The 17873-nt window shown below is 41.6% G+C and overlaps 1 protein-coding gene across 7 annotated transcripts in view; it reads left to right on the top strand.

Moving 5' to 3' along the window:
• PRDM5 (PR/SET domain 5) overlaps positions 1–17873 on the top strand; it is a 284272-nt gene that overhangs the window by 62666 nt on the left and 203733 nt on the right. For 5 of the 7 annotated variants that reach the window (XM_040418393.1, XM_040418396.1, XM_040418395.1 and 2 more), the window contains exon 5: positions 13311–13497. In XM_040418393.1, the coding sequence (XP_040274327.1) occupies positions 13311–13497 (187 nt within the window). Of the gene's footprint in view, positions 1–6589; positions 6658–13310; positions 13498–17873 lie in introns of those variants that run through there. The other 2 variants (XM_040418397.1, XM_040418398.1) reach the window with 2 other exon arrangements.

Below are 17873 nucleotides of genomic sequence, written 5' to 3'. Positions count from 1 at the left end.
GGGGGTATCTCACAGGGCCTGAACCAGTGTAGGCCTGAATTCAATATTGGTTCACCAAATGGCGGTATTTAAAATGTCTGAATGTAACCCAAATGTATTAAGGGTGTATCTCACAATGACATCTGCATCAAAGGCTGCCAACAAATTTTTTTGTGCCCAAACAAGTGTTTGTTTAACAACTGAATTTGACAGCAGTATATAAGCCTGTAATTTCACACGTGCTGATACTGCAAGGCCTGAAAATAGTGTTTTTTGTCAAAAAAGTGTGTTTTTCAAACCCCAGTAAATGATGGGTGTATTTCTAGATTAAATTGCACACTGAGTAATCAAGATGTTGTAGATTGCGAAAAAAGTGTTTTTTTGGTAACAGAATATGAAAGCTGTATATATTAAACTTGAATTTAACACTTGCAGATCTGGAAAATACTGTTTTTTGAAAAAAATAGTGTGTTTTTAAAACCCCAGAAAATGATGGGTGTATTTCTAGCTTAAATTGCACACTGACTAATACAGATGTTGTAGATTGCCAAAAAAGTCATTTTTTTTGGTAACAGAATATGATAGCTGTATATATTAAACTTGAATTTAACACTTGCAGATCAGGAAAATACTGTTTTTTTTCAAAAAAGTGTGTTTTTTAAATCCCAGAAAATGGTGGGTGTATTTCTACCTTAAATTGCACACTGACTAATCCAGATGTTGTAGTTTTCCAAAAAAATGGTGATTTGCAATGTCCCAAAAGCTCAGATGCAGTGCTGGTGCACTGAGCTTGCATAAAATGGCCGCCGCCGTCACCCACCTAACTAACAGAATTATAAAAGTTTTTTTTTTTTTGTCAATGGCCTCAGGGCAGGGTAAAACGATTGTGTCCTGCACCCACACAACTATTTCTCTGTAGATCGCTGAGTTAGATTCTCTCCTATTCTCTCCCTGAAATCACAAGTCCAGCAGCATCCTCTCCCTACACTAGTAACAGCAGAGTGACGTGCAGCGCTACGTGATTCAAGCTTATAAAGAGCCTGGGTCACATGCTGCACTCGCCAATCACAGCCATGCCATTAATAGGCATGGCTGTGATGGCTTCTAAGGTCAGACAGTTAACCGCTTGTTGATTGGCTGCTCTGCAGCCTTTCAAAAAGCGCCAAGAAAGCGCCGAACACCGAACCCGAACCCGAACTTTCACGGAAATGTTCGCATTCGGGTCCGGGGTCCAAAAATCCTAAAGTTCGGTACGAACCGCTCAACCCTATTTATCACCGATTAAAAAAGAAAAATACACTACACATGTTTGATATCACCGCATCCGTAACGACCTGATCTCTGAAAGGGTCATGTTACTTTCCCCGCACGGCGAACGCCATAAAAAAAAAGAAAAAACTATGATGAAATTAAAATTTTGCCAACTTCACTTCGCAAAAAAGGTAATAAAAGTGATCAAAAAAGTAGTATGTACGCCAGAATGATACCAATCAAACCATCACTTCATCCCGCAAAAAATGAATCCCTACATGAGACAATCGCCCAAAATAAAAAAATATGGCTCTCAGACTATGGAGACACTAAAACATGTAAAAATCTTTTTTAAAAAGTGTAAAAAAAAAGCCATTTTTGTCACCTTACATCACAAAAAGTGTAATACCAAGCGATCAAAAAGGCATATGCCCCCCAAAATACTACCAATCAAACCACCATCTCATCCCTCCAAAAATGAGACCCTACCTAAGACAATTGGTCAAAAAATAAAAAAGATATCACTCAGACAATAGAGACACTAAAATATGATATTTGTTTTTGCTTCAAAACTGCTATTATTGTGCTAAAGTGAAATAAATAAAAAAAGAATACATATTAGGTATCGCCGCATCCGTAAGTACCTGCTCTATATAAGTATCACATTACTTAATCCCTCAGGTAAACACCATAATTTTTTTTTTTTTAACTGTCACCTTACATGACAAAAAGTGTAATACCAAGCTTTAAAAAAGTCATATGCACCCCAAAATAGTACCAATCAAACCGTCATCTCATACAAAAAATATATATATATTAGTTAGGTTAGTTTTTTTTCAGTAGTATGATTAAGTGGTGAAAATTATTAGTGCCCCCCCCCCCCTATATATTGTTCCTAGAGTTGCCACTGCATCGGGGGCACTGGATAGCACAAGGGGGGCACTGGATGGCACAATAGGAGAACTGGATGGCACAAGGGGGTAATGAATGGCACAATGGGGTAATGAATGGCATAATGGGGGCAATGGATGGCACATGGGCCAATGGATGGCACAAGGGGGCATTGGATGGCACTAGGGGCACTGGATGTCACTGTTATGGGGCACTGTGGATGTCACTGTTATGGGGGGCACTGTGGACATCACTGTTATGGGGGTACTGTGGACGTCACTGTTATGGGGGTACTGTGGACGTCACTGTTATGGGGGTACTGTGGATGTCATTGTTATAGGGGCACTGTGGATGTCATTGTTATGGGCGCAGAGTATAAGTGATAGGGCTCGTGCACAGAACCATATCTGTTTCGCGGTCTTCAAGTCGCAGATCCACTAAATATGGTTACTCTCCCTGTGCGATTCACATTTTTTTTGCAGTTCAATTTAGTTCTATGGGTTTTAGATCTGCATTATGTGGACCAGAATAGGACATGTTCTATCTTTCGCAGAACTGACATACGGATGTGGAAACCACATGGACGTCATCAGTGTGTTTTTTTTACATCCGTATGTCAGTTCCAGTAAAGACAGAACATGTCCTATTCTGATCTTCAAAATGAGGACCTTAAATCCATAGAACTCAATGGGACTGCCAAAATTGTGGATCACAAAATGAATACGGGCGTGTGCATAAGGGTTTAGATACACAGCTCAGCAGGCAGGATCATACAAGATAGGATTAGATACACCACTCAGCAGGCTGTGTCATAGAAGATGGGATTAGATACACAGCTCAGCAGGCAGGATCATACAAGATAGGCTTAGATACACCACTCAGCAGGCTGTGTCATACAAAATGGGATTGGATACACATTTTAGCACGCTGTATCATAGAAGATGGGATTAGATACACACTTCAGCAGGCTGTATCATAGTAGATGGGATTAGATACAGTCAGATCCATAAATATTTGGACATTGACACAATTCTAACATTTTTGCCTCTATACACCACCACAATGGATTTGAAAAGAAACGAACAAGACGTGCTTTAACTGCAGAGTGTCAGCTTTAATTTGAGGGTATTTACATCCAAATCAGGTGAACGGTGTAGGAATTACAACAGTTTGCATATATGCCTCCCACTTGTTAAGGAACCAAAAGTAATGGGACAGAATAATATTCATAAATCAAACTTTCACTTTTTAATACTTGGTTGCAAATCCTTTGCAGTTAAATACAGCCTGAAGTCTGGAACGCATAGACATCACCAGACGCTGGGTTTCATCCCTGGTGATGCTCTGCCAGGCCTATACTGCAACTGTCTTCAGTTCCTGCTTGTTCTTGGGGCATTTCCCTTTCAGTTTTGTCTTCAGCAAGTGAAATGCATGCTCAATCGGATTCAGGTCAGATGAGGGACTTGGCCATTGCAGAACATTCCACTTCTTTCCCTTAAAAAAATCTTTGGTTGCTTTTGCAGTATGCTTTGGGTCATTGTCCATCTGCACTGTGAAGCTCCATCCAATGAGTTCTGAAGCATTTGGCTGAATATGAGCAGATAATATTGCCCGAAACACTTTAGAATTCCTCCTGCTGCTTTGGTCAGCAGTCACATCATCAATAAATACAAGAGAACCAGTTCCATTGGCAGCCATACATGCCAACGCCATGACACTACCACAACCATGCTTCACTGATGAGGTGGTATGCTTAGGATCATGAGCAGTTCCTTTCCTTCTACATACTCTTCTCTTTCCATCACTCTGGTACAAGTTGATCTTGGTCTCATCTGTCCATAGGATGTTGTTCCAGAACTGTGAAGGCTTTTTTAGATGTCGTTTGGCAAACTCTAATCTGACCTTCCTGTTTTTGAGGCTCACCAATGGTTTACATCTTGTGGTGAACCCTCTGTATTCACTCTGGTGAAGTCTTCTCTTGATTGTTGACTTTGACACACATACACCTACCTCCTGGAGAGTGTTCTTGATCTAGCCAACTGTTGTGAAGGGTGTTTTCTTCACCAGGGAAAGAATTCTTTGGTCATCCACCACAGTTGTTTTCCGTGGTCTTCCGGGTCTTTTGGTGTTGCTGAGCTCCTTCTTTTTAAGAATGTTCCAAACAGTTGTTTTGGCCATGCCTAATGTTTTTGCTATCTCTCTGATGGGTTTGTTGTGTTTTTTTCAGCCTAATGATGGCTTGCTTCACTGATAGGGACAGCTCTTTGGATGTCATCTTGAGAGTTGACAGCAACAGATTCCAAATGCAAATAGCACACTTGAAATGAACTCTGGACCTTTTATCTGCTCATTGTAATTGGGATAATGAGGGAATAACACACACCTGGCCATTGAACAGCCGAGAAGCCAATTGTCCCATTACTTTTGGTTCCTTAACAAGTGGGAGGCACATATGTAAACTGTTGTAATTCCTACATCGTTCACCTGATTTGGATGTAAATACCATCAAATTAAAGCTGAGAGTCTGCAGTTAAAGCACATCTTGTTCGTTTCATTTCAAATCCATTGTGGTGGTTTATAGAGCCAAAAATGTTAGAATTGTGTCGATGTCCCAATATTTATGGACCTGACTGTATACACTTCAGCAGGCAGTATTGCACACAACAGGATGTGTATCAGGCACATATACAGGATAGGATTAGATACAGATGTAATTGGATACGCTTGCTGTGTCCAGCTGTTTATCACACTCTGGAGATGGTGAGGGAAGAGCCTGTTGACGGTCAGTGATGGGATTAGATACACCGCTCAACAGGCTATATCACACGGGATAGGATTAGATACAGATGTGTTTGGATACGCTTGCTGATTCAAGCTGTTTTTCACACTCTGGAGATGGTGAGGGAAGAGCCTGCAGACTGTCAGTGATGGGATTAGATACACAGCTCAGCAGGCTGCATCACACAGGATAGGATTAGATACATATGTGAGGGCAGAGCCTGTGGACTGTCAGTGATGGGATTTAGACACTGGGTGAGAAGTAGATTCATGTCTGGGGTGTAGAAAGATGGACACAGGAGTTATAGTGGGTGACGGGTGTAGCTGCTGCAGGCAGAGCGGAGTGGGGTGTGTGTCCAGCCTGTGACTCATCACTGTGCAGTGCAGCCAGGCTTATGTATCAATAAAGTTATGTATTCAACAAAACAAGAAGAGGAGAAAGTAAACAGACCTGCCAGGATAATCTGATGCCTTCCAGGGGGGAAGGAAAGCTCGGACATGAAAAACAGGTATTGGGGGCATATGTAGGCATGGTGAGGGGTGTTAGGAGCACATTAAAAAAATTTGATTTTGGGACCAGACAACCTCTTTAAGCAAAGTATTTCATACCTAAAATGTATTGTACAATTTTAAATGTGGAAGTCTGTAACTACAGTATGTTGGGCAAAAGTAGAGTTTTCCTTTAAATGATCATATACAAATTCTAGCTAATGCTATTTGTGTAGTCTCTGTCCATGTTTAAAACATTAAGTTACCCTAACATTATACAGTATATCTAGACTATCACAGAATACCAGGCAGAAATGGAAAATTTACAAATGGAGACGGCACTCGATAAGCTACTTATTTGAATTTACATATTAGCAAACTGTTTGGTGAACACAGCAAATCTACTACAGTCTTTATAACTACAAAGAGAAGATTAACTTGTAACAGAACACAAATTGTAAATTGGAGATAGAATTTGTGTCAAGGATACATTGAGGACAGAATTAGGCAGTGTGCTTGATGCTTTCTTTTAAAGCATGCCTAAAATCCAGCTTTTTAAGGTTATCACAAATATGAAGGAAACATTTCTTTTTCGGTGCGTTGTTTGATCGTCTTAACTTCAGTTAAACCTCAGGTGAATAGACATTGATTGAAAATATAGAGTAAAATGAATGCTGTCTGTAGGGTTGGGGGTTATTTCATTCTGCTTCAATGTAAGCTTTGAGATGCCCAGTTGTACAAGTGGAAATTGGGAAGCCTGTTTTCTTGTGGGTGTGGGAGAACTTTGACTTAGAAGAGTTTTGGTGTTAAAATGATTATTAAAGGGAAAGTGTCAGTCATTTTTACCCTTTTATTGCTACATAAGTGATGGAGAAATGAGTTCCTGGATGCCAGAGTGACTCGCTTTTTATGCTAAGGAGAAGTCAAGTGTCTGCTGGGCAGTCCTCATTCAGGAAAGTGTCCTTGTTTCTTCCCAAGCCCTCTTTAGTTTTGTCTCTAGAGGTCTCCAGCATCATACTATGTCCTAGAGATGGCAGTCAAGAGCAAATTGAAGGAGCTGAGAAGGGTTGGCGGCTGAGAGCCACTTTTTTGGTATATGAATGCACAGTGGACTTTTGATGTCTCAGACTTGATTTCCTCTGTTAGGGAAACCCTCTGTTCTGGAATTTGGGAGAAACTTCAAAAAGGTCTTCAAGTCTGTCAGCACGGTTCAAATTGATTCCATTAACAATGCATCGGAGAAAAAGAAAGATAGATACAATATTTCAGGTATCTTTGTCTGGGCAACAATGCCCTACAGAGAAATGTATTATCCGCAGACATAATTAGGCGGGATTACATTCATCTAATCAGTTTACAGCAAAACTTCACATTTGCCTATTACTGTGAGCACTAGACATGACGCAAATTAAATAGGGTACAGGAAACATTCTACATATACGTCCATGCAGAAGTTCTTCTGGGCCCCAATACTATACCAGTTTGAACTGGTTTTGTCCAGTTTGAACCCTCCTATGGACACAGCTTATGACCTCTAAATCACCCTACAATAAGGGAGACAAAGGGGGGTATGTAAGATGTATGGCAAATGCAGAACTTATCTTTACCACTTCTATGAAGCTAATAGGACGGGTTGTGACATGGGGAAGTTTTAACTTTGCTTTCCCTGAGTTTGGGGTGGTCAAAACTGCTGACAGACACCCTTTAGGTTTCAAAGATTCAGAACTGTCACAAAGTTGTTTCTTTTATTTCACAAATTTATTTTTGTCCCTAAGGGGACCTGTCACCAAAAAATGCAATGCATTCTGACAGCACCTTGTTGTAGAGCAGGAGAAGCTGAGCAGATTGATGTATATTTTTGTGGGAAAAGATTCAGTAAAACCTGTAATGTATGCATTTATATCTCTGCTTTCTCTACCTTCTGTGAACAGTGCACTGTATGTATAAATGTGTATGAGGAGATAGCTGTCAGTCACTGGTTACTCCTCCTCACTGTACCGATAGCTCTTCACAGGGCTGCAGATGTAAATGTTAAAAGTTTAACTAAATATTTTCCCACAAAAATATATATCAATCCACCCAGCTTCTCCTGCTCTGTAACATGGTTCTTTCAGATTGCATTTCCTTTTTTGGTGCCAGGTCCTCTTTAAAGAGGTTTTCTAGGAGTTGGTCTCTTTTTAATTAGCCCCATGGTATGTGTACTCTAATGAAAGAGGCATATTCACCTGCATCCCACCTCCTTGGTCTAGCATCCTGGCTCCATTTGTCATGTTCGACTCTGCAAACAATGATATCAGCAGTGACGTTTTCCCATCAACATGTGACCCATCAGTGGCGATATGATACCACTGAGGCGATCTGTACCCTGGCAATCCAGAAGATTGCCAACTGGAGCCAGGGTGTGAGACCTGAATGGCGGGGAGCAGATGAGTATTATTCTTTCATTAGGTGCCCCACTCTACAGGGGCTAATTAAAAAGGTATTTTGCTCAGTATTTCATCATTTAAATAATGAAATTATATAATTAAAGGGCAGAAGACCTCTTACTCTACAAAGTCAAATAGTATAGCCTAAAAACATAGCCAAGTCACGATTGGGTTGAGGCCCCATGGCAACATTTTGGTGGGGGGGCCTATCAATAGTAACAGAATAATATAATTCATGCTTGAACTACATATTAGATAATTGTCAGCAGTATGTGATATCAACTTTACATGTATAAGGGAATCCAAATTTTTCTACTGCTTTTGGGAACAACAAAATTTGAAAACACTGCTTGCTGCGTTATTCTGTCCGCGATGGGAGTGCAACCAAACGGAATGGAATGCATTCTGGTGCATTCCGTTTCGTTCAGTTCAGTTTTGTCCCCATTGACAATGAATGGGTGCAAAACTGAAGCGTTTTCATCTGCTATTGGGATCCTATGACAGATCTCAAAAGCGGAATTGCAACTAAACTAACCTCGCCACTGGGTTTTGGAGGGGCCTGCTTGCCAGCCTCTTGTCTCAGGATTATGGTGCATATACTAACTTTGAAGGAGAAGATAGACCAGCTGCACAGGCTAAGTCTGTGGAACTGTTTTGGGCAGGAAAGCCATGCTTGCGGTTGGCCAAATGTGACTTCCATGGAATTCGGGAACCCCTGCTCAGATCTGGGTGATTTTTGGATATGTTGCTCGCTCAGATCAGAGCTATCCATGGATGTAAATTATGGGGATATGTGGGGTTTTGAGGTTTGGGGAAAAATGTGTGTTTTCTGCCTGTGAGTGATTAAGTTAGCCCATTGTAATTTGCAATTGTATCACAGGCAGGGCCTGGAGCATTGTCGTAGGTTCAGGGTGGGTAGGAGACGGCGAGACCCCAACCAAGCTACGGCGGTTCGTTGGGGTCTTCAGTGCTTACGATGTCAAGTGAAGTGAGCCCTCGGGAAGCACTAGGAGCATCCATCAAGGCAGGTACCCAGTCGGGGTGCCAGGAGATCCGTTACAGGAATTGAAAACGCTAGTGTGAAAATAGCCTAAGTTGGTAACTGAGATTTACCATTTCCCTTGTCAAAAGAGCGTGTCTTCACACAATCTGGCACTGGCGACACTGATTGGAGAAGGTCATCATTTGGAGGGATGCATCCCCAATTTGTGACACCCAGTTATTTAACACGCTGTATCCTTTGTTCAACTTAGGGTGCAATCACATCACAGTTTAGCTTTCCGTTATTTTGATCTGTCAAAAGAGGAAAGAAAGAAAAAAAAAGGATCCTTTAAAAAATAACGATCCTACTGCATCAGTTGTCATCCGTTTGAGCCATTTCCATCTGAGATCCGTTCTTTAGATGTGAGAAAGGCCTGCAGATCTCAGGTGGAAATGGCTCAAACGGATGACAACTGATCCGTTTTTTTTACTAGATCCTGTAAAAAAACGGATCCTATGCAACCCTATGATAATTGATGCAACAGGACCCGTTTTTTACAGGATCCTGTTTTTTCTCTCTCTCTCTCTCTCTCTCTTCTTCTGATGGATCAGAAGAACAGAAAGCTAAACCCTGCTGTGCCAGGGGGCAGCTACCAGGAGACTTCACTCCGGGGCGAGTGAGTTTCTTACCTTTGACGCTGTCTAATGACTGTACACATAGTAAGAGCAGCTATCTTAAAGGGCACCTGTCACTGGGATTTTGTGTATAGAGCAGAGGACATGGGTTGCTAGATGGCCGCTAGCCAAAGATTTGATACTTATGCAAATTAACCTGAGATGAGTCCTGTCCCTGAGATGAGTCCAGCGTGAAGGAGCCCAGCACTGGCCCGCATCCTCAGAATCTCCTCCTCGCATGCGCTAGCTCGCGCATCGCGAGAATACAGCGCTCTGGGTTTCGGGGAGCAAGGAGAAGATTCTGAGGATGCAGGGCGGTGCTGGGCTCCTTCACCCTGTCCCATCTCAGGGACAGGACACATCTCAGGTTAATTTGCATATGTATCAAATCTTTATTTTTTACACAATAAAAGCCCACAGAGCTATGGGGACTGGATATTGCGGATGTGCTAGCAGCCATCTAGCAACCCATATCCTCAGCTCTATACCCAAAATCCCGGTGACAGGTTCCCTTTAAGTCTGACGCTGTCCACTCTAACCAGCATGGCTAAAATTCAGAAGCATGTATTTCCAAAAGAGCGGACTCATCAAATGTTTCTGCATTTCTCACTCAAAAAACATCTTTTTATGCAGAACAAATAGGGAGAGCTGCAGACTCAGCAAATGATATCCATGACATACTTTGAGCTCCATGGGCCATCAATACTTGGCATGCATGAAATTTATCTTTCACTCTACGTTGGTGATGTGCTAACCAGAAGTATGATTGATGAATGCTGTGAATTCCATGTAGGAAGTTAAGTACAAACATATTACCAATTCTATACTCTATAACACCTTTTTGTAACCATACCACAGTACAGTATTGGGACACACCTCTTCATCACTGAATTCAGGTGTTTTATTCAGTCCCTTAGCCACAGGTGTATAAAATCCAGCTTCTAGTCGTGCAGTCTCCCTTTACATACATTTATGAAAAAATGAGTTGTTCTAAACAGTTTTCTGTATTCGAACATGGTCCTGTAATATGATGTCACTGTTGAAATAAGTCAGTTTGTGAAATCTCCTCCTAGGTATTATTCCATGGTTTATTGTGTACATTAAAAACTGCAGTGGCATAAATAAAAAAAAGTTTGTGAAACTTGCCTAAGGGTGCTTTTATACATATTTTTATGCAGCAGTGTTTTTGCCAGTTTTTAATTCAGTTCTCTGTGCCAAAGCCAGAAGTGAACTTAAAAGAAATGGGGAATTTACCGAAAGGATTTATACTTCTTCCTGCCAGATCCACATCTGGCTGTGGCTCAAAAGATGCATCAAAAACTGCTGCCTTAAAATTTTTTAAAATAAATGATATATATGCTTTGCGCCACATTTTATTGTTTTAGATACTGTTTTGACATGTCTAACGAGTGTGTGGCTTAGCTGGGGATTGCGTGTCACCTTTATGATGAGACAATGTGGTGCAAGAGCAGCATGGTGGTTAGTTCTGGTGTCGGCTCCTGGGTTTCAAATCTGAGTAAGGGCTCATGCACACGACCATTGGGTGCTTTGTGATCTACAAATTGCAGATCCGCTAAAACAAGGATACCAGCTGAGTGCCTTCTGCATTTTGCAGAATGGAACGTCCGTCCCCTAATAGAATAGTCTTATCCTTGTTCGTAATGCAGACAATAATAGGACATGTCCTATTTTGATGTCGAACATGTGTACATATGGACACAGAGTGCACACGAGTCATTTCCGTTTTTTTACAGCCCCATTGAAGTGAATGGTGCTGCATACTGGCCGCAAAAAACACCGGAACGGACACGAGAAAAAAAACATGACCGTGTAAATGAGCCCTTAGTGCAACATCTGCATGGAGTTTGTATGTTCTCCCCGTGTTCGTGTGGGTTTCTTACCATACACCAAAGACGTACTGATAGGGAATCAAGATTGTGAACTTTACTGGGGACAAAGGGGACAATGTCTGTCATATAAGCAAGAGAAGCAAATAAATTCTGGGGTAAAGAAAATTAACGGTATGGCCACACGGTCAGGTTTCCCGATTCAGCTTTGAAAGCCAAAATCAGGACAGATACAACTTCTTCCCTTTTTCCAATTCACTCCTAGCTTTGGCTTCTGAGACTGCATCAGGAAACCTGGCCGTACCCTATTAGTTGGAATAAAAATTGATTTCTCCTCCAGCATCAGCCACTTTGATAAATCTGGAGCATTTCTACACATTTTGGTCTTAAGCAGGCGATACACATTATACTTTTGTCAGCCGAACCAGCGGAGAACGGCATGTTCAGCTGACACACTAATGTGTGTGGGAAGCTTCCGACTCTCACTGTCAGATGATGCTGGGGAAGACAAGGATCGGCAAAATTAATGTTTTTGCCCCATTGTTTGTTCTCTGGGTATATTAGCTGCTGCCAGAAGTATCTGGCAGTGGTTTTCTCCACTGTCCCCATAGCATTCACAGACATGTTCTGCTGAGCCGAATGTGTATGTGTACGGGGAAGCCGGGAGGGAGACGGTAGAAATAGCGGTAAGCTGAACATTTTTTTCGCCTGACAGCTACTAAATGTGTATGGCCATCTTAAGGGCTGTATTAGACTGCCTGACATTTAAGCCGTGTGAGCGCTGATAGCTGAGAGCACATCCGTTGGCGCTCATTTGCACCAGCCTGATTACACATTCCAGTGTAAGCTTAATGTGGGAGGAACGATTCGTTGCTCCAATATTGAGTTCTATTGATTATTGGCAGTGTATCTCTGATTACACAGGGATATACGCTGCCGATAATCGGGTATCTTAGTAAATCTGTCCCACTGTGCATGTGAAACTACCCTGAGACCTCTTGCACATGACCGTATGTATTTTGCAGTCTGCAAAAAACAGATCCTCAAAAATACGGATGACATCTGTGTGCATTCCGTATTTTGCGGAACGGCCCCTAATAGAACAGTACTATCCTTGTCCAAAATGCGGACAATAATAGGACATGTTCTTTTTTTTTGCGGAACACAAATACGGAAACGAAATGCACACGGACTACCTTCCGGTTTTTTTTTGCGGACCCATTGAAATGAATGGTTCCGTATATGATCCGCAAAAAAACTGAACGGAAACGGAATGAAAATACGTTTGTGTGCAAGAGGCCTAAGACTGAAATCACACATGCAAATTCATGGCAGTTCTGAAGATGGTTCTTCTCATTCACTGAAGCCTGCTGTGTGACATCTGGAAAGGAAGCATCTGCTGGATCAATCATTAGATACCAATCTGTGTGCTGGAGCACCAAGTGATTTTTAGGGTATGTTCACATGGGACTAAAAATACAATGCAAAAATCAATTTTTGCAGCGGAAATGGCTATGGATTTCACTCTTTCCATTGCAAAGGGTGATATCCACTGTGGAGATCTGCAGCATAAATTGACATTCTGCACATTGAAATCTACACTGCAGGTCAGATTTTGTTACACAGCATGTGGATAGGATTTCTTAAAATCTCATCCAGTTTGCTAGTACTGTACAATGCAGAGGATTTAGTGCATGAAAATCCATGACGGCAGATCCACAGCATTTCAGTCCATGTAGACATACACTTACTTATAGAACCTGACTACACTGGAGACTTTTTGTAGTCAGAATCCATAAGTTTATCCAAGGATTCTGTATATCAGTGTAATATACACCCAGCAATGAAACAGGACTAAAGGGGCAAAATAGATAATTATGATGCAATACAAGTGGTGTACAGAAGCCCCAACTTGTGAACAAAAGCTAAACATTCACATGATGTATTTTCTGATTAGATTTCTGATTGTCTCTTTGATGTATGGCTGTTTCAGGAAGGAGAGAACATATTTTATTTGGCAATTGATGACATAGACACAGACACTGAACTACTTATTGGCTACCTAGACAGCGATATGGAAGAAGCTGAAGAAGAGACCAAAGAAGTTGTGAGTGTGGTGACCAAAGAAGAGGAAGAGAGCATCAAAGAAGTTCAGCAATCTGGGGAGAAAAGTGAAACAGGTTAATACTATTGTCTTCTAATCCAAGATATTTAAAGTGTTAGCTGGAGGCCTATTGTATAAATGTTAAGTGAATTAATGCAAAGCCCTAACCAATACACCTAAATCAAGCACTTTGAGGTAAGAAGCCATATATTGAAAACCACTGAACAGGACAGAAATCCACTCAGTAGGATTTTCTCATGTCATTGATACAAATGAGAAGAGCAAATTAAAGGAAGATATCCAATATCTAAAATATAACACCCCCCCCCCCCCCCGCCCCCCCCCCAATGACGAGTCTCCTTGAGGCTAGAGATGCAGCGGTGGTTGTGCAGGGATCTGGAGTGATGCAGGTGCCGGGGAGCATGTAAGTCTAAACCATACAAGGGGCCCAAGCATCGGGGGTGTGTGTGTGTGTGGGGGGGTATTTTACATATTGGATAACCCCTTTAATACCTGAAAAAGGGTCCATTCACGCGTCAGTATTTTGTAATCCGCATCCCGTCTGCTAATTTTCGGAACAGAATGCGGATCTATTCATTTCAATGGCCCCACAAAAAATGCGGACAGCACTCAGTGTGCTGTCTGCATCAGTTGTTCCGCAAAGAAAAATAGAGCTTGTCCTACTATTGTCCGCAAAATGCGGTCCATGGTCCCATTGTACAAACCGGATTCCAAAAAAGTTGGGACACTAAACAAATTGTGAATAAAAACTGAATGCAATGATGTGGAGATGGCAAATGTCAATATTTTATTTGTAATAGAACGTAGATGACAGATCAAACGTTTAATCCGAGTAAATGTATCATTTTAAAGGAAAAATACGTTGATTCCAATTTTCACAGTGTCAACAAATCCCAAAAAAGATGGGACAAGTAGCAATAAGAGGCTGGAAAAAGTAAATTTGAGCATAACGAAGAGCTGGAATTTACCAATTTACACTAATTAGGTCAATTGGCAACATGATTGGGTATAAAAAGAACTTCTCAGAGTGGCAGTGTCTCTCAGAAGCCAAGATGGGTAGAGGATCACCAATTCCCACAATATTGCGCAGAAAGATAGTGGAGCAATATCAGAAAGGTGTTACCCAGCGAAAAATTGCAAAGACTTTGCATCTATCATCATCAGCTGTGCATAATATCATCCGAAGATTCAGAGAATCTGGAACAATCTCTGTGCGTAAGGGTCAAGGCCGTAAAACCATAATGGATGCCCGTGATCTCCGGGCCCTTAAACGACACTGCACCACAAACAGGAATGCTACTGTAAAGAAAATCACAGAATGGGCTCAGGAATACTTCCAGAAACCATTGTCAGTGAACACAATCCACCGTGCCATCCGCCGTTGCCAGCTGAAACTCTACAGTGCAAAGAAGAAGCCATTTCTAAGCAAGATCCACAAGCTCAGGCGTTTTCACTGGGCCAGGGATCATTTAAAATGGAGTGTGGCAAAATGGAAGACTGTTCTGTGGTCAGACGAATCACGATTCGAAGTTCTTTTTGGAAATCTGGGACGCCATGTCATCCGGACCAAAGAGGACAAGGACAACCCAAGTTGTTATCAACGCTCAGTTCAGAAGCCTGCATCTCTGATGGTATGGGGTTGCATGAGTGCGTGTGGCATGGGCAGCTTGCGTGTCTGGAAAGGCACCATCAATGCAGAAAAATACAGGGAGTGCAGAATTATTAGGCAAGTTGTATTTTTGAGGATTAATTTTATTATTGAACAACAACCACGTTCTCAATGAACCCAAAAAACTCATTAATATCAAAGCTGAATATTTTTGGAAGTAGTTTTTAGTTTGTTTTTAGTTTTAGCTATTTTAGGGGGATATCTCTGTGTGCAGGTGACTATTGCTGTGCATAATTATTAGGCAACTTAACAAAAAACAAATATATACCCATTTCAATTATTTATTTTTACCAGTGAAACCAATATAACATCTCAACATTCACAAATATACATTTCTGACATTCAAAAACAAAACAAAAACAAATCAGTGACCAATATAGCCACCTTTCTTTGCAAGGACACTCAAAAGCCTGCCATCCATGGATTCTGTCAGTGTTTTGATCTGTTCACATCAACATTGCGTGCAGCAGCAACCACAGCCTCCCAGACACTGTTCAGAGAGGTGTACTGTTTTCCCTCCTTGTAAATCTCACATTTGATGATGGACCACAGGTTCTCAATGGGGTTCAGATCAGGTGAACAAGGAGGCCATGTCATTAGATTTTCTTCTTTTATACCCTTTCTTGCCAGCCACGCTGTGGAGTACTTGGACGCGTGTGATGGAGCATTGTCCTGCATGAAAATCATGTTTTTCTTGAAGGATGCAGACTTCTTCCTGTACCACTGCTTGAAGAAGGTGTCTTCCAGAAACTGGCAGTAGGACTGGGAGTTGAGCTTGACTCCATCCTCAACCCGAAAAGGCCCCACAAGTTCATCTTTGATGATACCAGCCCAAACCAGTACTCCACCTCCACCTTGCTGGCGTCTGAGTCGGACTGGAGCTCTCTGCCCTTTACCAATCCAGCCACGGGCCCATCCATCTGGCCCATCAAGACTCACTCTCATTTCATCAGTCCATAAAACCTTAGAAAAATCAGTCTTGAGATATTTCTTGGCCCAGTCTTGACATTTCAGCTTGTGTGTCTTGTTCAGTGGTGGTCGCCTTTCAGCCTTTCTTACCTTGGCCATGTCTCTGAGTATTGCACACCTTGTGCTTTTGGGCACTCCAGTGATGTTGCAGCTCTGAAATATGGCCAAACTGGTGGCAAGTGGCATCTTGGCAGCTGCACGCTTGACTTTTCTCAGTTCATGGGCAGTTATTTTGCGACTTGGTTTTTCCACACGCTTCTTGCGACCCTGTTGACTATTTTGAATGATTGATTGTTCGATGATCACGCTTCAGAAGCTTTGCAATTTTAAGAGTGCTGCATCCCTCTGCAAGATATCTCACTATTTTTGACTTTTCTGAGCCTGTCAAGTCCTTCTTTTGACCCATTTTGCCAAAGGAAAAGAAGTTGCCTAATAATTATGCACACCTAATATAGGGTGTTGATGTCATTAGACCACACCCCTTCTCATTACAGAGATGCACATCACCTAATATGCTTAATTGGTAGTAGGCTTTCAAGCCTATACAGTTTGGAGTAAGACAACATGCATAAAGAGGATGATGTGGTCAAAATACTCATTTGCCTAATAATTCTGCACGCAGTGTATATTCAGGTTCTAGAACAACATATGCTCCCATCCAGACGTCATCTCTTTCAGGGAAGACCCTGCATTTTTCAACAAGATAATGCCAGACCACATTCTGCATCAATCACAACATCATGGCTGCGTAGGAGAAGGATCCGGGTACTGAAATGGCCAGTCTGCAGTCCAGATCTTTCACCTATAGAGAACATTTGGCGCATCATAAAGAGGAAGGTGCAACAAAGAAGGCCCAAGACAATTGAACAGTTAGAGGCCTGTATTAGACAAGAATGGGAGAGCATTCCTATTTCTAAACTTGAGAAACTGGTCTCCTCGGTCCCCAGACGTCTGTTGAGTGTTGTAAGAAGAAGGGGAGATGCCACACAGTGGTGAAAATGGCCTTGTCCCAACTTTTTGGGGATTTGTTGACACCATGAAATTCTGATTCAACATATTTTTCCCTTAAAATGGTACATTTTCTCAGTTTAAACTTTTGTTCCATGATTTATGTTCTATTCTGAATAAAATATTAGAAGTTGGCACCTCCACATCATTGCATTCAGTTTTTATTCACGATTTGTATAGTGTCCCAACTTTTTTGGAATCTGGTTTGTAGTCAATGGGTCTGCAAAAATGCGGATGACATGCGGAATGCATCAATATGTCATCCGCATGTCATCCTCAATTGCGGATCCATTTTCAATAAATAAAAAGTTTTTTTTTTAGTACCCTACCAACAGTTATTATTACTCCTTCCGTTTTTTTGCGGAAAAACATAACAGATGCAGATGTACAATTGGTAAAAATTGAAGATTTTTGCGGAAACACGGATCCGCAAAAAACGGAACGAAAATCTGGAAAATAAAAATACTGACATGTGAATGGACCCTAACATGGATTTATAGAGAGCTCTTGCCATTTCTGTAACTGGCAATCTGATGCAATCAAAGCAAAGGACAATGCAGATCCAAGGCATACTGTTTTGTCTGATTTTCAGTTGAAGAAATCTATGAGCAGTGACAAAAGAATTGGAGCTCTCTATAGAGAGCGCCAGATCGGTTATGCATAAGATACCACCTGTGCCCAAGGGACCTTATTGACATATTATGGGGGACCGTTGCGTTCTGTTGTGGTGTCTGTGATTTATTCAGGAAGTATAGCACTGCATTATGTTGGAATTTGCAATGGAG

Source organism: Bufo bufo, chromosome 2 (assembly GCF_905171765.1).
Source record: "Bufo bufo chromosome 2, aBufBuf1.1, whole genome shotgun sequence".
Taxonomy (NCBI): Eukaryota; Metazoa; Chordata; class Amphibia; order Anura; family Bufonidae; genus Bufo; species Bufo bufo.
This window is presented reverse-complemented; position numbering and strand designations above follow the sequence as displayed.